We start from the raw sequence: 24,991 nt of genomic DNA on the forward strand, positions 1-24,991 counted from the left end.
GTTCTCCTTCTCCCCCCACTTCTCTTGTTTTTCTCAAGGAACAATCACGATTTAGGCTTTTGCACTCAGGCTGTTAGTGCCAGGTTGTACTTTATTTCCCCACTCCCCCAAGGGTAGTGGTATTTATGTTTGTGTGAATGGGTACTCCAAAATCTTCTGCTGCTGCTGCATGGTTTCTTTTTTGAAGGATATGTCATGCTAATTTAGATTGTGTGGCTCCTCTGAATGGTAATAGATATTTTTTTCTGATTTACTGTCCTTGTGTCTGCTCCTGCCTGTCCGTGCTCAGATCAGTGCTGTCTGTCAGTATGCCACTAAACTACTAAAATAGCTGGGTTCTGCAGGAACAGTGAAATTTAATCGTCTTTTCCTTTTGTGCACCAGTTTGTTACCAGCTATTTATTAAATCTGATGGTTGTGAGCCTCGAGAGGCTTCATACAGCTTTTCTTCTTTAAACCTTTTAGAAAGCAGGTGAAAGGTAAAGCTGTCAGAAGAGTGCTCTAGGCCTTGAAAGAGATTTCAGTCCACTCTAAAAGAAATGTCTGATACTAAAAAATGTCCCTGAGCTAAAGGCTTTTTTTTGGGAAGTATCCAGGAAATGCAAAGGAGGTCACTGCATTCATGTACCTGGGGAACAAAAGCAGATTTTTTTTTAATTATCAGTGGTGTTACAACTGACAGTAAATATCAGAATAATTTTAAGAGTATTTTGAATCCTATCTCATCATTATGCACTTTGAGGAGGCAGGCATGAGGGGACCTTTCATGTCTCAAAAGAAACAGAACATCTTTTTTTTTTAAGTTCAAGAAACAGTTTATCATCAGTTTATAAATTCACTGCTTCTTTGTCTTGAAATAAACTATTTTTGAATAGTATAGGTCCTTTTCTTGATGCCTGTGCCTTTCAAAAGGAGCCTCTGAACTGAGCCTTTTTTTCCTTTGAGCAGAATTTCCTTAGTAATAGTAGTTGAGAAGATTGAGAAGCACAGCTTCTCAGGCTATCTAGAATTGCAATTAAAAAAAAAGGAACTCACACCTTTGAAAGCCAGATTCAAGGTGCTGTATGCTGCTGGGCACTGCAAAGGCAATGCCTAGGTGACTATTAATAAAACTCCCAGAATAACTTCCTCAAAAATGTTTGTGTAGCTCGAAAAAAAATAAATGTTTGGTCATTTCTGAGTGTATCAGCAGTCTTAGATTTAGAGGAGTATTCAGCTGCTGGATTTTAGTTCAGCTTGTGGTATGGGTGATGTGAGTTATTTTTATCACACTCTATATGTAAATGCAACTGGATCCTGCAAGAACCATCAAGAGGCAAGTGGCAGGAAACTTTGAAGTAGTTTTGTTAATCTTCCTCTTGGGGGCTGTGTCAAATTTGCTTGGATTGAGAGGGTGACTGTTTCGTCCGCCATATAAAGCCAGATTAGAAATGAAGTTTCAGATAAGTAATACCAGTTTCTATTTTCTCAAAAGAGTCTCGTCGAATGTAAACCTAGCTCATGTATCTTAATCTACATCTCGATATTGTGGTTCTCAGTAATTCCTATTTTAGTCCTTTATTGATTTGTATCTTGGTGTGTTGTGTCAAGACTCTGTTTAGTACTCTCTCAAAATCAAGGATTTGGAATGAGAGAGAGTTATAGAAACAAAGACATCGGTCAGATAGTGAGCCCTCTAGCGTAGTAACATGTTTGATAGCGGTCAGTACCATTTCCTTCAGAGTAGTCCAGACACCTCTGTGGAATAAGGTGTTCAGAAAAGAATTGACTTTCGTCTCATGCCATTAGTGGTTTTGTTGTACTGATGTTGTTCACATCGTGTATATTTTTCATTCAATTTAATCTAAAGTTTGCTTTCTTTGTGGTTTTTTTTAACTGGAAAAGTAGTTGTCATGTTTTCAATGCTGATGGAAATTATCTTGTAGTAATTTAATGTGTAATTTTTAAAGAATGATAAAGAAGGTTCTTACAAGTTAATGTACACATTAAATATTGAATAAATTTCATGTTCATATGAAATTCCATTTTCTAAGTTACATTCTTTTAGTGCCCGTGCAGTCTTGCTTTCAGATGACACAAGCATAAGGGAGATTAACACAGCTCAGAACACTGTGAACCTTACTTGCTTTTCGTGCTGTTACTGTATGGCATCACATGGAGGTGATCTCTGTTGGAAGACGTGCTTTTGCAGCTTGACATTGAAATTATGCCTCTTGTCCAGTCCGGTCTTGGGGGCAATTCCTGTCCTGATGGTTTAACGTAAACACAGCTTAGAGAATGCACTGTGTTGAATACATAAACATGGCAACTACAACTTGTTTTCTGTGGATCAGTTGGAGTATATGCATAAACAGAGTATCATCTCTCTTGCCTATTTTGAGTTTAAAAGACGAGGTTGATGTCTGTTTCTGTCAAGTCTATAGGAGCTCAGAAGTGCAACAGAAGTTGAAATCTCAAGAGCGGTTAGTATGTTTCAGTATCACAGTGTTTTCTTTCTTTAAACATTTGAAAGAGTTCCAAAGTATGTGTTGCTTCTATTCCTAAAGAAAAATCCAGCAAAATTTACTTTTGCATATGCCCATTACTGTCTAGGTATTTAAAATGTTAAGAATGATTTGGTAACATTAGCATATGTATATATGAACTTTTTGCGCCAACAGCTTGAGTCTGTCGTACTATTTAAGAGTTATTTGTTCATTGCTGTAATGTATATTATTATAACTAAGGTGATGGAGCGTGCTTTGCATGTGACAGTATATGTGCTTAACAGATGTATGACTTAACCTGCTTTTAGAAGTTTGTTGCCATCAAGTTATATTTTAACAGTAATTTGGACCGTATAAACAGATTTCCAGAGATACATGCATATTTAAAAAAAACAACCCTTTTTTCAGGTCCCTTTACGGATGTAGTAACTACAAATCTTAAACTACGAAATCCATCAGATAGAAAAGTATGCTTCAAAGTGAAGACCACAGCGCCTCGTCGATACTGTGTGAGGCCGAACAGTGGAATTATTGACCCAGGATCGTCTGTAATTGTTTCAGGTAAAAACAAATATATGCAGTTGTAGGTTTTTAGGCCATTCATGAAGTTCTCTAATGCTTGATCTCAGAGGCTGTTTGAAGTATGTCAGCTTTTAAAAAAGATTTTTTTGAAAATAACTGTTTCCCTTCTTTAGTGCAATGTCAACTTGATGTAGAGCTGCAATGATACATGAAAAATCCTCCACGCAGAAATACTTGCCATTTGTCACCTTTATCTGCAGCTGTCTGAAAGGAGGAAAAGAAAGTTGGCAATGGGCAGTGACATTAACAGTACCTTTGCTTCAGACTTATATTCATGCTTATATCTTGAAGTAGGGCATTGCTTGGCTGCTGTGATGTGTTTAAAGTTTAACATTTGACAGTTCATTGCATTAAAAAAAAATAATAATTCATTCACAATTGTAGACTACTTGTTTTGACCATAGTATTGGTCCCTGAACTATATTGTTTCATAATTCTTCCATTTACCACAGTAGTATATGTTAAGTGGCAATCATTAAATTGCTTTTAAAAAATTATATTTTCTCTTATTTTAGGTAGGTGGAGCAGTTTGTAGCCCTTAAATTTGAAAAATCTAGTACGTTTCACTATAGAGATACTCTCTCCTTACTCTGTTTTTGTTTTTTGGGTGAGAGGATTAAAAAAAGAATCGTTACTTTTCAGTAGAGTGTGAGCCCTGAAGCCAGACAATTTTTTTTTTTTCCCATGAAACTCTGTGTAGGTTTGGCGTACATACTTCATTCTGACAATCTGCAGAATTTTGATAGCTGGATGTATAATGGTCTAATCCTATACTGGACTGTACTATGTCAAAAAGACCACGTGTTAGTAATCGTGGGAGTAGACATTCTCAAGAAAGTGGGAAAAGACTAGGTATCAGCCTTCTGATTTGGTAAATGATTTTCATAGGTCATTCTCCTAATCATTTTGAGGTAGGAATCTCCAGAATAAAGACGATTCTCAAACCAGTGACTGTAAGAGGTGAGAAACTCTTTATTTCTCTGGACCTACCATATTTCCCAACTTGGAGAGGGGAATCACCTTTTTATAGGCTGTGATCTTAAAGGTTGTAGAGATCACAGGCAATACAGGTGTGAGGTCCTAGATCTCCTAAGTCTAGAAAGCTGATTTTTGTAGAACCCCTGGAGAGCTGTAGCAAACCAATAATAAGGAGGGGGGTCATCAGAACTGCTACCTTGCACTTCTGGGGGGCAGACTCTGGCCTGTTTAGGAGACTGGTTGACAGAGTCCCTTGGGAGGCAGTCCTGAAGAGCAAAGGAGTCCAGGAAGGCTGGACATTCTTCAAGAAGGAAATCTTAAAGGCACAGGAGCAGGCTGTCCCCATGTGCCGAAAGACAAGCCAGCAGGGAAGAAGACCAGCCTGTTTGAACAGAGAGCTTTGGCTGGAACTCAGGAAAAAAAGGAGAGTTTATGACCTTTGGAAGAAGGGGCAGGCAACTCAGGAGAACTACAAGGATGTCGTGAGGTTATGCAGGGAGAAAATTAGAAGGGCCAAAGCCCAACTAGAACTTAATCTGGCTACTGCCATAAAAGGCAATTAAAAATGTTTCTATAAATACGTTAGCAACAAAAGGAGGGCTAGGGAGAATCTCCATCCTTTATTGGATGTGGGGGGAAACATAGTGACAAAGGATGAGGAAAAGGCTGAGGTCCTTAATGCCTTATTTGCCTCAGTCTTTACTAGTAAGACCAGTTGTTCCCCAGGTACTCAACCCCCTGAGCTGGAAGACAGGGACAGGGAACAGAATGAAGCCCCTATAATCCAAGGGGAAATGGTTAGCAACCTGCTACACCACTTAGGCACACGCAGGTCTATGGGGCTGGATGGGATACACCCAAGGGTCCTGAGGGAGCTGGCAGAAGTGCTCACCAAGCTGCTTTCAATGCTTTATCAGCAGTCCTGGCTAACCGGGGAGGTCCCAGTTGACTGGAGGTTACCAAATATGACGCCCATCTGCAAGAAGGGCCAGAAGGAGGATCTGGGGAACTACAGGCCTGTCAGTCTGACCTTGGTGCCGGGGAAGGTTATGGAGCAGATCACCCTGAGTGCCATCACATGGCACATACAGGACAACCAGGTGATCAGGCTCAGTCAGCGTGGGTTTATGAAAGGCAGGTCCTGCTTGACTAACCTGATCTCCTTCTGTGACAAGGTGACCCGCTTAGTGGATGAGGGAGAAAGGCTGTGGATGTTGTCTACCTAGACGTTAGTAAAGCCTTTTACACCATTTCCCACAGCATTCTTCTGGAGAAACTGGTTGCTCATGGCTTGAATTGGTGTACTCTTCGCTGGGGAGAAAAACTGGCTGGGTGGCTGGGCCCAAAGAGTTGTGGTGAATGGAGTTAAATCCACTTGGCAGCCGATCACAAGTGGCATTCCCCAGGGCTTGGTATTAGGGCCAGTTCTGTTTAATATCTTTATCAATGATCTGGACGAGGGTATCGAGTGCACCCTCAGTAAGTTTGCAGATGACACCAAGTTGTGTGGGAGTGTTGATCTGCTTGAGGGTAGGAAGGCTCTACAGAGGGATCTGGACAGGCTGGATTGATAGGCTGAGGCCAATTGCATGAGGTTCAACAAGGCTGTGTCAGGTCCTGCAGTAGGGTCACAATAACCCCATGCAATGCTACAGGCTTGGGGAAGAGTGGCTGGAAAGCTGCCCAGCAGAAAGGGACCTGGGGGCGTTGGTCGATAGGCAACTGAATATGATCCAGCAGTGTGCCCAGGTGGCCAAGAAGGCCAATGGCATCCTGGCTTGTATCAGAAATAGCGTGGCCAGTAGAACTAGGGAAGTGGTCATCTCCCTGTACTTGGCACTGGTGAGTCTGCACCTCGAATACTGTGTTCAGTTTTGGGCCCCTCACTACAAGAGAGACATGGAGGTGCTGGAGCGTGTCCAGAGAAGGGCAACGAAGCTGGTGAAGGGTCTAGAGCACAAGTCTTCTGAGGAGCAGCTGAGAGAACTGGGGTTGTTTAGCCTGGAGAAAAGGAGGCTCAGGGGAGACCTGAAACTACCTGAAAGGAGGTTGTAGGGAGGTGGGTGTTGGTCTCTTCTGCCAAGGAACAAGCCATAGAACAGGTGGAAATGGCCTCAAGTTGTGCCAGGGGAGGTTTAGATTGGATATTAGGAAAAATTTCTTCCCAGAAAGGGTTGTCAAGCGTTGGAACAGGCTGCCCAGGGAAATGGTTGAGTCACCATCCCTGGAGGTATTTAAAAGACGTGTAGATGTGGTGCTTAGGGATATGGTGTAGTGGTGGACTTGGCAGTGCTAGGTTAACGGTTGGACTTGATGATCTTAAAGGTCTTTTCCAACCTAAATGATTGTATGATTCTATAATATGGTCTGTAGAATGTGACCCTTTAAAACTTCAGTATTGCTTACCATGGACGGTCCAGCATCTTGTGGATGAAAGATCATTTTACTGAGAATTGGTTCAAGATTCAAGTAGTCAAAAGCCTACTTTATTTCCGTCTTCAACTTTGACTTACGGCCATTTCGTCTTAACTGTGTGTTTGATCTGGTATCGGGGATCTTTCCTGTGGGTAGTCATACATCATGATCAAGATACTGCTGGACTTTCTCTTCAGGGAATTGAATAGATTGAAGTATTCAGTTTGCCTATTGTAAAGTGTGTTTTCATAATTACAAATAATCCTTTTAATGCTTTGAATATTTCAGTTTTTTAAATAAGGCAATACTGGAGCTGTATACAATATTTCAGCTTCAGGTTCACCAACAAAGGGAAACAGTATCATACTGCTTGACTCTTCAGTTTGCATAGCAGGAAATCTTTGATATCCCTTTTTCTCATGCAGTTATTCAGCTACAGTGACCCCAAGATGCTTTCATGTGCAGTTGTTTAGTTATAGTGACTCCACAGTGCTTTTCAGAATGAAGTTCCCCTCCCCAAAGTGTCAGCTTCATCTTTTTGTTTTTAAGCATATTATTTCTTTTGGGTCACTTAGTAAGCCAAGTGCGCAGATAATTTTTCTAGTGACCCACTTAGTTATCTCATCAGTCTCTCAACTGAATGTTTTCAGTGCTGACTCATCTTTCATATAGTTAAAAATAGATTTCTCTCATGTTGTTGTGCAGAGAGAAATCACTATAGGATACCATGGGCTGAAACTGTGTTCAAAACTAAATGTTGAGATAGCGTTAGCTGCCTTCAGACTGTATAGTGCATCGTGCTAATTCAGAGCCAAGACAGTTTTTAAATTCGTTGGTGGGAGATGTGATTTAACAGTAATTTTAAGGAAGTCCCTGGGCATTTTGTTTATCATTCAGTTGTGAATCACTAGGTAACCTTCTTCAGCCATGTTCATACATTTTTTCCAAAAATACTAATTTGGTAAGACCTGTTTTTCTTTACCTTGATGCCCTAAATTAACTATTTATTATTGTGTCATGTATTGCTTATTGTTAACTTGTTAACAACTGCTTGTTGATTTTTCTTTTTAGAATATAGCATGTTACTCTTCTTCATTCACAACTTGTTACTGTTACTTGTAACTGTTCTTTCTTCTGGTTTTCAGACCCCTTTAAGATTTATTTTGTGGAGATAAAGCCCTCCTGTGTAGAAAACCTAAGCCTATTAACAAGAGGCTTGCTTTCATAACTATTTGTTGCAATTCCCCTGTAAGTGATCTTTGGACTACTCAGGGATTCCAAGAACATGTTGAAAACTCTGCCTTTGTATATTCATGAGGTTTTCCATGATTACTTAAAACTGTCAAGAGCTTGAAGAGCTCTTTGAACTTGCGAATTGTCTTTTTCTGCTGCTTTTCAATTCAGTCAGATTTTTAGCTGTTACCGAGTGGTCAAAGAACATAGTTATTTAACTAGTTATCCAAGGATTCTGCCAGCATGTGAAGAAGTTCTCTGGTGATGGAAAGCTGGTTTTGCTATCTTTCAAGTTACTCCATCTGTTCCCTTGGCTTTAGGAAACTGAATACTGCATGCTATTCAGTAGTCTGTTGATGGAACAATTCTTAGAGGTAATTTGCTATAGCATCCATACCTGGAAGAAGCATTTAGTTTGATCAGTTATCTTTTGGACCACAGTGAGACAAATGATTAAGGGAAGCTGACTTTTAAACCTTTCCAAATAGAATTGCTTGAAAGCATTGCAAATACTGCAGTTCCTTTATATGCTTTATTTATGAAATATATCTGATTCAAATTACTCACTTATCCTTTGATTATGCTGTATGTAACATTTAAGGCAAAAAAAAAAAGAGATAACCATCCTGTAGCAAACACCTGCAACTTGTAACTAGTATTTAAGGGCTAAAGTTAGGTGGCAGTGTAATTAAATTTAGAAGTAAGTTTTTTTTCATAGGTACTAGTGACTTTGGAAAGGCCAAGTTAGTAATTTTGATACTGTACTTATATATATAAAATACTAATATATATTTATTTTATATTTATATATATGTATTTTATAATTATACAGTATATAAATTTTATATATATATATATACACACTAGTATTTTATAAACTAATGCAGTTCAGTCCTACCATGAAGAATTTACTCTCTGTGTGAAGGGATGCATGTTGAACTATATATCTAACGAAGATTCAGAATTGTGGAAAATGTAATTGAATAGTTGAAAACTGTAGCAGTATCAAAGTCTACAGACTGAATTGGTTTAGAATATATGGGAAGGTTGTTCAGAGCATACAATGTGTTTTTCTAGCTAAATCAGTATTTCTGCTACAGCTTTTTCATTGCTGTAAAATAGGTAAATATACAGATACCTGTTGATAGGACTCCATAAGTGTAATTCTTGGGGTTTTTTTTTAATCTTTATCTGAAACTACTTCAGCTCTCTTTTTAATTTTGTATAAAGATATACTGAACTGGAATTCCCATTCTGTGGAAGACAAGTGTATGTACACTGTCAAATCATTTATCTCTACAGCTCACTCATGAGTCCTCATCCTCTTGTAGAGCAAGTTGCAGGTGTACTCACATACACATATTTAAATATAATTCGTGTGGTCCTGTACTCCCATCTGGAGTAAGGCAACTAATTGTCTCTGAAAGGAGACGAGGGGGCTAACATGGTAGTTTGTTTCAGGGTCCACTCCAGGCAGACAGTATGGTTGGAGGTAGACTCTGCTGGTTGTGTATCCATCCCTCTGCTTCAGTAGTCCCCCAACACTACCATAACAAACCTTGTGTATTCAGGTATTTCTGCAGACCCTTATATTATGCCCCTGGATATGCAACTATATCCTGTAAAAGTTCTAATCTCCTGGTCTGTATTCTAGACATCATGTTATTTCAGTCCCTTTGAACTAAAGAAACCACACACAAAATAGTGATGCCAGGGTGACCTGTACAACCTCTATGTGGTGTAAAAACATACAGTCTGCTCGTGGATGGCCTTGTACAACTTGGGTGGATGAAGGTACTGTGCTTCTGTAATTAAAGCTTTATTTTAAAAGTATTGTAGTGCTGTAGAAATAATGGAGGCTATAAATACTGTCAGTGATGTATTTTTTTTTTCACTGAGCTTGTGCACGCTTCAAAATAATAACTTGAGAAACATGAGTTTCTGTTCTTGACCAACAGGGTTTTCAACTTTGGAAAGCTGAAAGTACAGTAAAAAGGTTGTCATTCAGAAAGTGTGAACCGCCTGCATACTCTGCCTCTGGTACTTGTAGTACAAACCATGTTGTGTCAGAAACATCTGATTTGATCCAGAAGGTTTTTTTGTTTTTTTTTTTTTTTTTTTAAAAATCTGCATTACAGTGTGTTGAAAGCTGAAAATGCAGTGAGAAAATATGTAAGATAAAATGCAGGTATTAGGAGTTTTATTTTAATGTTTCACTTAAAGCTGCCTTTATAGGGAATTTGATTTTGAATCCCATCCCTCTTTCTTTACTGGTAAAATGTGGTGGAGGCCCAAAACCTGCCACAGAATTCAAGTGTGTACCTGGATTTTGGAGTACTTTTGGACAAATGTTAACTGTTAGACTGGAGTTACGTTTAAGAATGTTAAAACCTGAGTAAAATCTGTTGTGTAGTTATTACATAACTAATCACTGTAAATTTATTTTTAAAGAGCTCAATTTGAAAGGGTTTTAAAGATGTATTATTAGAGCCCCAGGCAGATTTACCTCCTATAATAACTGTAGTTTGAATGAAGTATTTTAGTAGTTTTGCTCCCAGCTTAGATTAATATACCTTTAGAAGTCAGTTGAACTTGCCCCAGTGCTTGGTGGTCTACCTAATGTAGGATCTCTCTTTTTTCCCTAAGTAACTATCATAATGTATGCTACAATTCTTTAACTTTGCATTCACTTAATCATAAAATGTATTTATTCCAAAGGAAATTCCTGTGGGGTTTTCTTGGGGTTTTTTTTGTCTGTCTTACAGGATCTGTTTGTTCATGTTTGTATATGAAATGCCTTTTAGCTATAGTAATTAAGAAATAATCATGTCAGATACACCAGACTCTGAAAAACTTCAAGATCTTTCCTCTCAGTACCTGTTGCTACAGTGTAGATCTGCTCTATTTTCAACACCGCATTTGCCTTTTAACTTTCAGTGTCTGTTCAGTGAGAAGCAAATCTAAAGTGGATAGCATGCTTGTTACAGTGATTAGCTGAAGAATCACAGTTTTATGCTTTTTTTTTTTTCTTCTTTTGAACAGTAATGCTGCAGCCTTTTGACTATGACCCAAATGAGAAGAGTAAACACAAGTTTATGGTACAAACAACCTATGCACCACCAAATATTTCAGATATGGAGGCAGTGGTAAGTAAAAATGGGATTAAATGACTGTTGTGGGGTTTTTTTTTTTCCCCCTTAAAAATTTCAGGCTTAAGTGTAAATGAATCATGTTTTTGCAATTTTTTTTGGAGAATAATTGTTTTTTTCTCTGAACAAGTATGACTTCCATATGTGATTCAGGGTTTTTAATACTGCATACAAGCTCAGTTCTTAGAACTTGCCTGATGAACTGGTTGAATGGAAATAGTAGTGAATCTAAGGTAAGGTCAGTTTGGTGTTAAAATATGGGCATGTTGTACCTTATATGCACCTAATCTGAAGGGGATAAACAGATTGTATTTGAAGGAATCAAGAGTATATTTAAACAACAAGCCTGAAGCTGTATGAAATGGGCGCATTTGGTCTGAAAAGTGTTTAAGTGAAATGTTGAATGGGATTATAATGAATTGAAACATTTGGAAGACTAAGATATGTTTCTCTGCAAGACACCAAGTGGCTAAACACAGCACAAATGATAGATTTATTTTCTGTTTTAATAGAACATGTAGATTCAGTTCTTAGGCAGGATTGGTCTGATGAAAGATCCAGAAAGAAGGTATTTAGGTTTGTGCTTGTTAGTTCAGGAGTAAAGACACCTGTTCCTGACGTTACAAGCTGGCAGCAATGGAAGGAAGCCTTCAGTTCACGCCCTTTAGGCTGTACGTGGACTCCCATAAGCATGTATATTAAGGCAGAGGGGAATGATGCACAGCCTTCTGTCTCTAGAGAATGTTTTAAGGAATGCCTGAGTTTACACAGGTATGTTCAATGTTCACTCAAGGCAGAGGAGGAGAGGGGAAACAAAGGATAAAGATGAGGTTTTACAAATCACTGAAATCCACTAGACATCTGCAGGTTTAGGCTCTGTCCCCTTATATGAAGGCAAACACTACTGTGGCATCACTCTTCACTGGAAACAGTGGAAAACCTTTCAGATTTTGTTAAGCTTTTGAGACATGTAACTAGAAAATGAGCATCTGTCTTCCATGTTGGTCTGGTTTACTTTTTCTTAATATGCTCTGATAGCTGTTGGTTATGTGTGGTAAGTGAAGCGTAACTATTTGGTGAGGATATAAAAATCCACTTTAGAAATACCTTTCAAATAACTGCTTTCTCAGTGTGTTGAAGTATAGAATACTGAGAAACAGATCTTGCAGAAAATCGTTAATTGTAGTTACAAGTTACTGTACGACTAATGCCACTGGACCCACCCCTCCAAAAAAAAAGGAAAGATGTTATGAAAAGCCTGCATATTGTAGTCTGTAAGACCTGCAATTCTAAGGTAACTTCAGAGGACCTATTGTTGGAAAAATTGCCGCAGACTTCAGATCAGTCTCTGAGCCTAAAGATTTAAGGCAACTACATGAAGTGTATGCTTTGAAAGTTAGTTGTCAGTTGAGCAGAGAGATTCCAGCATACTTCACAATTATTTAAATATATTGATAACCATTAGAATTTAAAATGTTTTTTATAAACAGCTTTGAAAAATTCTCTAGGTCCAGATTGTAATGTATTATGCAGTAAAAGGAGGAAGTGGTTAAAAATCTAAAATATGAAGAACTAAAGAAATTTACTCTGGAACTAAATATAGAGTCAGTAAAAGGTGTCCTTCAATTTTGTTTAAAATTGATGCTTCAAAGATGGGGACACAAGAAGTACATTTACCAGGAAGTGATAGGGCTAGAACCTTGTTCTTAAACCGACTCAGATGGTACTTGTTCCTCATTGTGTGTTAATGGAACTGCTGTATTGTCCCCTCACTATCCCCTACAAACCTCTGGATCCATCCTTGCATTCAATTTACTAATTTCCATTTGCAGACTTAATTAACCATTTCTAGCTTTCATTGCTTCTCAGTAGTCAACATGAACAAAAAAACATTTTTCAGAAGCAAGTCTGAAAATTGCAGCTAGGGTAAGGACAGTACCCAGCTATATAGGAGTCAAGTACTAAGAGCAAGCTTATGAACTGTTCAGATGTTTGCATGAGTCTAGCACGTTAAGTAACTATATTAATTGTTGTCTTAGTGGAAAGAAGCAAAACCTGATGAGTTAATGGACTCCAAATTGAGATGTGTGTTTGAAATGCCCAATGAAAATGATAAACTGGTAAGTAAGAAAAGGGTAAGAAACTGTCATACGCTGACTGATAGGATCTCATGGAAATTTGTTTTGAATTTTTTTAAACCAAATTGATTTGTTGATTAAATTGATTGTAGGATTTTGTACTAAATCAGACAGGAGGGGTGTTCAGTATATAACTTTTCAAGGATTCATAGAACAGCCCAGGTTGAAAGGGACCTTGAAATACCATCTGGTTCCAACCTTTCATCGGAAAGGGAGCACCCTGTCCAACTACGTCTTAACCTCCAGCAATGGAGACTAGTGCCAAAAATTATTATCCTTTCGTTATTGTTATTATTGATTTGCTTTAGCATTTTATTGCTGTCAGATTAAAAAAAAAGAGAATCTTCAGTACTGCATACAGTGAAAAGTGAAGTGATATCTTCATAAGTATTGACTGTACATAATATTTGTATTTTTCTCAGTAGCAGTGTAGGGTTGCAAACCCCTTCTTTAGCAGTTGATTTAGTCAATCGCTGAAACCTGGCAATGAGAAATCTGTCAAGTCCTGAGGGTAAGCCTCACCTGCCACCTCAGGATATACCTGCACCAGGACACAAGTATTTCACTCCAGTCAGCAACAACTTTCTTCAGAGGCCTACTAGTCATAGCCAGAAGATAGACACAAAGAAACCAGTCAGTGAGGTCAAACAGCAGAAGGAGGTTTGTTCCAGGAAGATAAGTCTTAGGTCTCTAGTGAAGTTTCAGTTCTACTAAAGGAATTCAGTTCAGCTAGCAAACCAATTAAAAAAGCAACAGATCCTGATCTGTTTACTCATGATATAAATATGTTGGTCTTTTTAAATCTAGTTAGGAGTACCTGTGTGGAGTAGCAGGATCTGGCTCTTATGCTATCCATGGCTGCATTGCAAAAAATGTAAAATGCAAGTAGATGCTGCAGACCAAATAACTGCTACTTGCATAGGAACTAAATAAATTCTTGCATCCTTTTTTAGGGGCTTTGTTATTACATAGATGTGTTTACCTTTTAATAGGTTTTCTGTTGCATTTAGTACTTACCTTGGACTACTTTGGTTATGAAAGATGCAGTATGGTGGTGGTCTAAATGACATAGCTGTGTAGCCAAGCAAGTAGGAATACAGAAGCCTAAATCTGAATATGAGCTGTTTCTGAGTGTATTGCTATATGAATGCTATGTTTTTACAGATGGTAACCTGGGCTATACAGTTGAATCCATTGTGTTATTAATGGCTACTGAAGATCATTGTATATTTTGAGCAGAGCTGTGGGAACTAGATTTTTAATCTTATTTTTGGCTTTTTCACAGCTTTTTATGTGACTTTTCACTTGTATTCAAAATTAGTAATGTATATTTCGGCGATGCTTTGAGACTTCAAATTCTATGTTTGTGCAATACTTTATTTTCCTTCAGTAAGAGGTGCTATAGGTGCAAAATATTTGTGCCATACATACTTCATATTAGTTTGTGACGCAACCTGTTTTCTTTCTACTTTGTTTTGTTTCTAACTATTGCAGAGTTACTTTCTTCCCTTCCCCCCCCCCCCCAAGTTCAAATGCTGTTTGGTATATTTTATGCCGTCTTGGATGCCTGCTGGGTCAGTGTTAAGCAGCTAAAGTATTAATTTTTGTCTCAGTAGCATGTACCAAATGTAAACAGTGCAATCTTCTCTTGCTTTTTAATATTTGAGGTAATCAGAATTGAACTGATAACAGAAGTCTTTGTTCAGATTACTGTAAATATAAACTTCATTAAACTATATTAGTAGCTGGGTTGTTTCAATTTTAAGCTGTGGATGATTTTTCTTTAGGTAAGTAAAATTCTCAAGTCATTCTTAATATTTGTAGAATGATATAGATGCAAGCAAACCCGCCCCAGTACTGAATACATCTAAGCAGGATGGACCGATGCCAAAAGCACATAGTGTTTCACTTAACGATACTGAAACAAGGAAACTAGTGGAGGAGTGCAAAAGACTTCAAGCAGAGATTATGAAGCTGACGGATGAAAATCGGCTCCTGAGAGTAAGTTCTGCTTCCATGTTTATATTGAAGTGGCTTCACTCTTCTTGATTGAAAGGTCTGGTTTGTAATTAGGCCAATAGAGGTGTATTCCAGAAAGTAGATACAACTGTAAGAATGTCAAGATTGATTTTTAATATGATTTTACTGTCCTGTATATACTGTATATTTTGAACTTCTCAGTGATTGACTTTGTGATTGTCATGGATGAGATACTGAAGCTACATAATTTTCTTCTTAAATGAAATGGTCCTATTTAAGGTAGCCTTAGTTACTTTAAGTCTAAATCAGAGACACCGAATTAGTAGCTTTTAATAAAAGTGCATTATTATTCACTAAGAATGAATAAATGAGATCCAAAGCGGTAACATTCTGTATCACAAACTGTTAGTGAATAAGAACAAATGTTTGGCCAGAGGAGGTAAGCAAACACTACTTTTCAGTACCTTTATGTAAAAGTGCCATTTCAGTAACCTGTAACATGACTTTGTGTGATTTTTGTATATATTTGCTTTTGGGTATCTGACAATTTCATTGGCCATGGTAGCCTTTTAAAGAACCATGGAATAAGGATGTCTCCACACCTGTAATTCTGATGACATTGGAACATTTGGAGAAACACTACACAAAGGAGTTGTTTCTCCTTAACAATGAGGAATTACTGCTATTTAATTGACACATAGTAAGTAAAAGCAGGATTCTTCGTTGTGCCTAGCAAGAATTTCAGAATCTTTCTTAACCAGAGCATGGAGAGAGACTAGTGGACTACCTGTCCTTATCTGAAATATTACGGTTTGCTGTGCTCATATTTTGGATTTTGGTGTGGTGTAATGTTGTGGGTTTGTTTTGGTTTTTTTTGTAACTTTATTTAAATGTCCACCAGTAAATTTGGCCTTTGAGTTCAGTTTTAACAACTCTAAAGAAGATGCGTTCATAAATTTTTTTCCATCTGTGTTTTTTTCCCCCTCAGGATGAAGGCTTGAGGCTCAGAAAGGTAGCGCACTCGGATAAATCTGGATCACCCACAGCTTTGGCCCTCAGAGATAACGGCTCTAATTCTCTTCCTTCACTTCTTGTTGTAATTGCAGCCATTTTCATTGGATTCTTTCTAGGGAAGTTCATCTTGTAGAAAGAATGAGTGAGAGAAGCATGCAAAATGCAGCTTCCTTTTTTTTTTTGGTCTTTTTTTTTTTTTTTTCTCTTGGCCAGAAAAAGATTTGTTTACCTACCACTTCATTGGTAGTATGGCCCAAGCGGCCATTTTTGTGTACAGCATCATAACAGGCTTTGCCTTTAATGATCTTGCACGGTTAGAAAACACAATCTGAAAAGACAAACTGTTCGGCTACTGGACAAAATTGTACATTAAGTCATCAATAGCAGGTGTCAGTTGCACAGTCAGTCCTTTATGAAAATTAATAAAGAATTGTTCTTTCTTTCTGTGGTTTTAATAAGAATTCAAAAATTGTTCAGAGTCTTGTAAATGTTATTTTAATAATCCTTTAAAATTTTATCTGTTGCTGTTACCTCTTGAAAATGATTTATTAGATTGCTAATCCCACTCATTCAGGAATATGACAAGAGGTATTCTGGGGGAAATGGTGCCTCTTACTGTGTAAATTTTCTCCTTACCTTACTTTGCTAATATCATGGCAGAATTTCTTCCTTACCCCTTGTGAGGCATTGTTGAGAGTTCTTCATCTTTACAATCCTGTCCCATAATATTTAACATTACAAAAGAAATAAAATTGTTAACAGATTTTTCTGCTGGGTAGCCTGTTTGTGTGTGTCGTACTTTTAGAAGGGATTCCTAACAAGTTCATTGTTCATGGTAATTTGTAACAAATGGCTATTTTGAAGTTTATTTGCTTAAGTCTCTGGCTTAGACTGTTGTAATTGAAGCTTGGGGGGTGGGGGGAAGGTTTCCATTCCATTTGTTTAAAAAAATGAGCTGTTTTCTGGCTGCTTTCAGCTACAGAGAGGATGGTTATCAAACTTGTTTTGGGACACAGTAATTTGGATATCCAGCAGGTACAAATACCAGACGTGAATGTTTCCAGTATATTAACAATTTGCTTGGATTGTGCGGGAGTGTAATAATCAACCTTCTGTTCCATCTTTGGATCTTCTGGGTGTCTTCCAGGAGTCAACATTATTCTTTGATTTCATAAGGGTACTTAATTCACATATACTAACTTACTCGGTTTGTAATTCTGTTTTAGCAGATATTCAGAAATGCAATTTGAATGATTCAGACACCCATAGTGAATTCCATGATGCAGAAGAGTTGATATTTGCTGAGCAGCCTCAGTTGCTCACCTTTTGAAAATGAAAATCATTTTTATGCAACTCTTGGCAGATTTACCTGTGTTAACCATGTATAGCTGAGTTTTAAAGAATGTGGTTTTTGGGGGTCTGAAATGCTTCCCTGCACTTAATCTTATGTCTTGCCTCATCTCTGAATGTGTCATAAAAACAATCAGTAGTATTGGAACAAAATATTATCTGTACTTCTGACTAAGCATAATCCAATACAGGGAATTACTTGTAAACTGAAAAATTGTGGAAGGGATATACTCCTGTAAGCAAAATTGTGTATGCTCTTGGACAGCTTGACTTGATGTGGTGCAGCTAAGTGTGTTAGACCTTGGTATATGCACACCTTATGTAGGTGAGAAAAATGTTCTGGAGAAGATGTACGTTATCTTGGTTGCCTTTGATTTCTAGTGCTTTTTTTTAAAAAAAGAAAACTATAATTACATCATGTTCTGTCATTGCTCTCTGTGATAAACTTTTTTATAAAATCTTGCATATGTGCAAGGAAGATGATGGAAGAAAATGCAAATACTGCTTATCTTTTCACTTCAGCATGCAAGCACAGATGTTTCCAATTACTTGTTCCAGTGTCTGCATCCAAGTCTCCTTCTATCCCAGTGACTGCAAAAACTATGTTAAGGTCTTGATTATTTTGGTTCCGCTGGTTCAGAATGGTGTAATTCTCCCGATTTTTTTTTTTTTTTTTCCCTAACAGAACATTGCCACATCAAACTTTCATAGCCTGTTCCAAACTGATTACATGGAAAATTACGAAAGCAATAGTGTGCAGGATGTAGTTTGCTTCAGACAGAGCAGTCATTCCTGCATTGAAGCCGGGCAGGGTGGGGGGAATCCTCTGGAAGATCTTAAAATGTTTACAGCATAGTGTATGGAAGTTTTCAAGGGTAGCTAGCACTTTCAGGACTTGAGAGCAGAAAAAGGAGTCATTGCTCAATGCAGCTGACTTGGTTTTGATGTCTGGCAGCAGAAATAAGGTAAAAATAATGATAAAATCAGATTGAAATAACTTTTTCATAAATAACAAACAGGTGGTGGTAAAACTTGGTCATGGTTTAATTAACGTCTTCAAAGTGAAAGTGTGCAGTGGTCTCATAACCAGTGTACTTACTAATGGTATAAGGAGACTGTCTTGGTTTCCAGTAATCCCTTCATAGCTGTATATAAAATGTAATGCTAAAGCTATTTTGCTCTCAGGAGTCACTTTGGATGAGATCAACTGTATTCAGTGAATCATGTAATATGGATTAAATTGTTTGTCTTTGTTCCTGAAGTGGTTAGAACTTCTTGCTTTGTCTGCCTGCTTACTTGTGTATGTAAGCACGGGGATATACAGTCCCTCCACTGCTCCTAGTGATATGATCAGACAATGATGCCCATAAAGTTGTGTGAGGCTAAATGTGTAACTTCAGTTGAATATGCATTGCAGGTTGCTCTTCTGATTTCTCAAAAGGGCAAGATGGAACAAGTATACAGTATCAAAGTAGTATTTTAAAGTTTTTTATGAATATAGCACTTTAAAAAAGGGTAGTATGATGGTTCGGGGGGAAAAAGAAAGCCTAGTTAAATAGAAGAGATAGCTTCTGTAGTAATTCTGGGCACCAAATCTAAGCCACTTTAAAAAAAAAAATATATATATATATAAAGTTCATTTAAGAAGAAGTTATTTGTATCAATGCACAAGTTATTTGTGCACTTCTACTCATTCTCTAAAAGCTGTTGACAAACACTGTTGCCCAGGCTTGCATGTTTCTGCTGCTATGATTGAAGCCAATTTACATATAAGAAGCAACCAAACACTAGCTTGAAACTTCATTGTCCTCTTGGGAGGAGAGAGGGTGGAGGGAGGAGGTTGAAGGTGACATTTTGCCGAAGGGGAAAAGACAAAGTCAATAAGTAAAACTTATCTTTCAGGCCTTCTTCAAAGATATTAAAAGTTGAAGTGTTAATAAACCATTAAAAATGTAGTAGTGTCCTTTTTGTTTTGTAACCTCTCCCTGACTATGTACATTCTGTAGACTGTACTAGTATCTAGCCCACCTTGCAGGCGGTGTAACTGCCCTGCTTCTAGGTGCTGCTAGTAAATAGCATGAAGCTGGCATGGATGAAGATTCAGTGTTGGAGTGAAGAGCAGGTGCCTGAATCCAGGCAACACTGAGGATGCTGATGGTTTGTCAGATTTATACTACTAGTTGTGACAAAGGGTTTTTTTCCTGTTTGGAGTCCCTAGGTGTTTATGCTTGAACTGACTTGCCAGGGCAAACACTTGCTTCAGTCTGTGGCAAAAGATGGAATGAGAGCTGCACAGTTACAGAGCAACCCTAATAAACATTTACTATAATATTGAAATGCCCTGCTCTTCACGTTTACAGGTGGGATGAAATTCTGTAGCTCGTCGTTTTAGCCACGTTGCTGTGCACGTAACAGGTCACTGCTTTGCTTTCTATGCCCATTGAATGGCTTTGCGAGGTGTGTCCTGGGAGGCACATCTATGTGTGGCACTGATCACTGCTGCCGGGGGGGCTCTGCCTTTGCTGATCTTGAGCTTCTATGGCAGCTTTAGTCTGGTGGCACACTAATGTTGGACAAGAGGGGAGGCTAAATACAGGAGTCAGGTTTCACAAGGTTTTGAGCTCCTGTAGGAAGGACTGAAACTAATGATTAAATTTCCTTATTTCCTGTCTGAACTTCTTTTCTGGGGGCACTGAAATAATGTAACCAAGTATACGATCGAAGTTGGTCTGTTGTGTTTTTCTTCTTGAATGCAGGTTGCATATGTTTAAGAAAAATTCCCGATTGATAGGGCTGCGTAAGCAGAGGTAGTGATGGTGTCCTCACCTTTATTTATTTGCCCTCTAGGTGACAAATAGCTATGTAGAAATGGGGTCTTGTGCAAAAGCAAAACAATTGATTCTTTTGTCTGTCTTTCTCATTACTGCTAGATGGTAAGGTCAGTGTCTCTTCCTCGTTTCCTGGGACAAGGGTTTTACGTGTTTGCATGGTGAACTGGATGTAGGAACTGATTTGGATGAAATATCATTTGTTAGGCGATGAAAGATTTTGTTTTGACTAAATTGTGATATAAGCATCTCCCACCATGTTAAAGTGCCATTTTATTTAAAGCTTGGTACCAGTTTATGTAATGTTGATAACACTGCCAGCAGGGTATTGAATCCCTGTTTACACAGTAGCTACTTCTGTTGCTGGCAGTGGTGGAATGCTGCTCTTCCCCCCCCTTTTCTTTAGAAAAGGTTTAAAGGGTGTTACGGTATCCAGGCACAGAGGCGTGAGACAGACAGCTATTATTATAGCTAAGCAGTCTGAGCTCAGACATTTGAAATAAATGCAAAATTAATGGAAAGGTGACTGAAATAGTTATTAATTCTTACCTTTTAAACTTGTGTATAAGAAAAAAGCATTGTGAGATTTTTTAAGATAGTCTGCTTATCATCCAAGTTCTGGGGAAAAAAAAAATTGCCATAGTCTGGGAACAATTATTTCAGGATGTTCTTGAAAGTTTATCTTTCTACTAATGCTGGTGCAGATTCATGTGCATAGGTGAATTTGGAGAGATTGTCACTGGTGATGAGTGTCTAGGCTGTTCTCAGAGTGGGTAGTAATTAAACATCAATCTTTGTGAGTGTCTCAGTCTGCCTTGTAAGGGTGGCTTATCCTGGTTTTAGAGATGGGGAAACTGAGGCACAAGTGTTGGGACAAATTATTGGGAAGGGATGGTTTAGGCACGGCCCATGTTCTCTAGCACACACTCCATCCTGTTTCTCATCAAGCCTTCCTTGAGCTGTGTTCAAGTCTTTTTTTTGTTGGGTTTCTAAAATGCTGCTTCACGTTGCTTGGAAATTTTTCATAGGCTTTTAAAGCACCTTCCTAAAGACAGCTGTTGCCTTGTCTGTTCCTGAGGCTGTGTTAAACAGGCAGAAAATGTGGCTGTTAGAGAGGTGTTTAATGGTGGGTTGTGCTCACTGGGATCATAATGCCTGACCTCTGCTAAAGACAGTAGGGGGGGAAAAAAGATGCTAAACATTTGGGTGCGTTGTGTTTGTAGTCTTAGAACACAAAAGTGTGTCTGTGTAGCAGAAATCTTTTTGGGGAGCCAGTGCTGTTTCTACTTTTCAAGTAAAAAGAAAACAGTCAGTCTTAAATCTGTACAACTCCGTGTTAGTGGTGGTCTATATCTCTCTACTCATGGGAATGGCAAAATATTTTTCCATTGCTACTTTGATAGTCCAAATACAGATGATAGACAGCTATGCTCTGATTTTTGCAGGCACTTCTGCAGAAGAGCCAAGGACTTCTTTTTTTAAAACCTAAACATGTTTGACTCCTACAAGCAAAGGTGCTCCAGCAATAGTGGACTCTGTAAGAGGTTAAATCCACTGATGTGCTTTCACTCAAAATTAGTAAACGCTTTGCTGTTATTACTGCTTTTCAGACCGCAGTACACCTCTGCTCTGGTATGAGGGCTGGTTTGAGGAATATTAATGATGAGAATCTAGTAATTATCTTAATTATAAAGGTTGTGCTCTGTTTCTTAATGGTTGAGAGGCATTGCTTTAAATCATTATGTACGACAGTCTAGTTTATAGAGCCATATTTTGGAAAGGCTTAGGAGGAAAGTCCACAGAAAACAAAACTTGAACCCTGGGTCATATAGAGAGACAGCCCTCTAGATCTGTAATCGGAGGTACTGAAGAGTGCAGCTTTGACAATGGAGTGGTTCATAGAAGGTGGAAGCTCATGCAGTGGCTAATTTTCCTTGATTGCCTTAATCACCTCAGGTTAGTTTAAAATTTTGAAATGACAAATATGAGACACCTGTCCCACATCTCATGTGGGAACTGGGGAGTGGTTGGTGTCAAGTGAACAAAAAGGGAGTATGGTAGGAAGAGATGGTTTTGGCACTTAGGGACATGGTTTAGTGGTGGACTTGGCAGTGTTAGGTTAATGGTTGGACTCGATCTCAAAGGTCTTTTCCAACCAACCTAAATGATTCTATGAGATGAGCGAGATGAACTGCTTCAGAAGTGGCTTTGTTGATGGCTGTGTCTTCCCAGGACAGCTGGGCTGTTAGAAAGGTCTGTACGTGCTGCCTTCTCTCTAGACGTATGCTGGAAACTGCTGTGGCCTTCTCCAGGAACAGGGCTTTCTCACCAACCTCAGGGTGTAAAGCCTCAAACACGGTGACTGGTCTTGTAAACAGGAGAATGCCAGGAGAAGGATTTTCATTGTATTCATGCCCAGGATTGTCTAACCTCAGATTTCCAATGCAGCCTTCAACTTCATGGCACTGCTTTCAGACTTCACTTTCTTGCATAATACCTTGAAATACTTTAGCCCTTGGGCCTCTCATTTCATGTCCCAGCTTCAAGAAAATCAGAACAGATTGCTTTCCTGATTAGGTGAAACTATCTCTTCATCCTGCCTCCAGGAACCAGATTACAATGGCAAAGGAAGGTCAGCGTATTTGTGGAAAAAGGTAACTTCTTAAAGAGACAAGGTTTATGTGATTGCAGCATCTTTGTTCTGCTTCTCCCTGTGTGAATTTGGAATCTAATTCAAGCCATATTTGATAGAGAGGTTGATGTGTCGCAGATACCAACTACCTCCAATTATAGGAAAATTAGAGCTGAGATGAAAGACATTTAAATTGGTGGCCTGCACAGTGAGCTGGAAAGATACCTGTCCTGCTTGCTGCTGTTTGACCAGTTAGTGCTGGTGTGTTTGCCAAGATGTCGGCATGGGCATAGATCAAACACCCCGGCAGCTGCCGGCGGTAGCATAGCACTTGTCAGCAATGTGGTTGAGAGACAAGCAAGTTACAAGCGAGCAGGTTAGCAGGCATGGCAGGGGAGAACTTGAGCTGTCACCGGAGTAAGCTCATGGAGGGGGTTTGGGGTGGGACAGGAGCTTGATTCATCTGGGGGCAGGAAGGAGGTGATGCAAGAAAATGCGAAATAACGGGGTGAGAAATTCTAAAAGTTGGAAGAAAGTATAACCCTGCATGTATGCATCCTCACTTCTCCACCCTGCTCTGCTCGGGCACTTCAGAAATACTAATGATTTAATGACTGCAAATGGGTGGGAGAAGGAATCTGATCTTCAGAGGAGCTGTAACTGACCTCGAAGCTTCTCTTAGACCAGTAATTTAAAAAATATAAGCTAATTGTGGTTTTGAGAGTCCACTTCTAGAGCTATGTAGTAATTGCATTTGTGGAACTAGAGGCTTAGAAATGAAGCAGCTAAGCAAAAGTAAACATTTTCAGCAACGTAACCAGCAGCATGCAGACAGGGGCCTCCTGATCTCCTTGGCTCCTGCTCTGAGAGTGCAGTGGAGAAAGAGCAACGCGTGACCCGAGTCCTCCGGCGCTCTGTGCATGCAGCACAGCTCGTTAGGTGAGCCACACAAACATTAATTCCCCTGTGGGCAGGTATAATAATAGTTATGCAAAACTGTTGCGTGTGTCTGTGTACATTCATATTTACGTCTGCTCTGTGACCAGGAATCTTTCTGGGGTGCCTGTATGCAAACTGGTGGTTACAGCAGACTGGGTTACTATAGGACTTCACATTGTATCATATGTTTGTAACTGCTTCAGTTGCCTCTGCTAATCTATTTTCCTCATTTAACTGTTGCTAATTTTTGAGCTACTTTAAAATTGCTAATTTTCAGAGCCACTGGGTGCAGAAACACTTCCTTCATTCTTGCCAAATGGGAGGCGTCTTGTCCAAAACCCCCTCCCAAATGCACTCTGAGCCTCTGCGAGTATTCATTTGAGACCTTCAAAGAGAAACAGGAGGCTTAAGCAGGGAGGATGCTGACACAAGGTGAATTTCTAACATCCAGAAGTATTTGCTAGTGCTTTTGTGAAGTGCAGAGATCTCGGCTGTCAGGGCAAAAGCATTTTTAGATTTAAAGAAAGTAAGCTATTTTTATAGGAAATCCCTCCCGGTCTCATGCCTGATGGCCACTGAGGCCTGTGTGCTCCCTTTCGTGTAGCTATATATTGATAGTTATCTCCTAGTCCTGCTTGGAATCATCGAAGCTAAAGCACTTGCTCTTATAATAGGGTGAGCCAATAATAGTCTAAGATTTAAAATTAGACTGTCTGTCAAAATGTAGTAGTATCTTTTAGCATATATAGTGTATTTGAGAGTTTATGTAGCTCTTAGAACAGCTTTAGTGAATGTGTGGTACTACTCATTATTCATGGAATTACCAAAATTTTTAAAGTACTCACATATGAGCTGTGTATATATATATAAAACTATGTTTTCCGGTTGCCATTTATATATACATTTTTGGACAGATGGGAATATGTTGAAGCAATGCAAATTTTATAGTTTAGCAATAGTATTTTCCTTCTATTATTAATTTAAAACAAAACCTGCAGAAACGGTTGGACCAGCTTAGACCATGCAATCATTTCCCCTGTATCCTTTACGGAGTGTGGAGAAGAGATTCCTTTAGTGCGTATTGCATACGTTCAAAAAGTTTTGCCCTGATCGTACGGCACTGGGCATGCAGAAGGGGCTGCAGTGAAGCCTGCAGGGGCAAAGCTTTGTTTTGGCGTTTCTTAACTCTTGAAAGTGTGACTTCAGATTTCTTCTGAGTGTAGTTCCTCTAATTCCTTTTATCGCTACCGTTCCCACAGACGATGTG

At 38.8% G+C, this 24,991-nt stretch overlaps 1 protein-coding gene across 1 annotated transcript in view; it reads left to right on the forward strand.

The window, feature by feature from the left end:
- The window catches only part of VAPA (VAMP associated protein A), a 33,332-nt gene extending 16,593 nt beyond the window's left edge, over positions 1–16,739 (forward strand). Inside the window, exons 2-6 of the mRNA XM_072852757.1 lie at positions 2,895–3,047; positions 10,737–10,840; positions 12,883–12,963; positions 14,806–14,982; positions 15,950–16,739. Coding sequence (XP_072708858.1) covers positions 2,895–3,047; positions 10,737–10,840; positions 12,883–12,963; positions 14,806–14,982; positions 15,950–16,108 — 674 coding nt within the window. The 3' untranslated portion in view covers positions 16,109–16,739. The remainder of the gene's footprint in view (positions 1–2,894; positions 3,048–10,736; positions 10,841–12,882; positions 12,964–14,805; positions 14,983–15,949) is intronic.
- The last annotated feature ends 8,252 nt before the right edge of the window (positions 16,740–24,991 follow it).

The sequence above is a fragment of the Ciconia boyciana genome, chromosome 2 (genome assembly GCF_034638445.1).
Source record: "Ciconia boyciana chromosome 2, ASM3463844v1, whole genome shotgun sequence".
Classification (NCBI taxonomy): Eukaryota; Metazoa; Chordata; class Aves; order Ciconiiformes; family Ciconiidae; genus Ciconia; species Ciconia boyciana.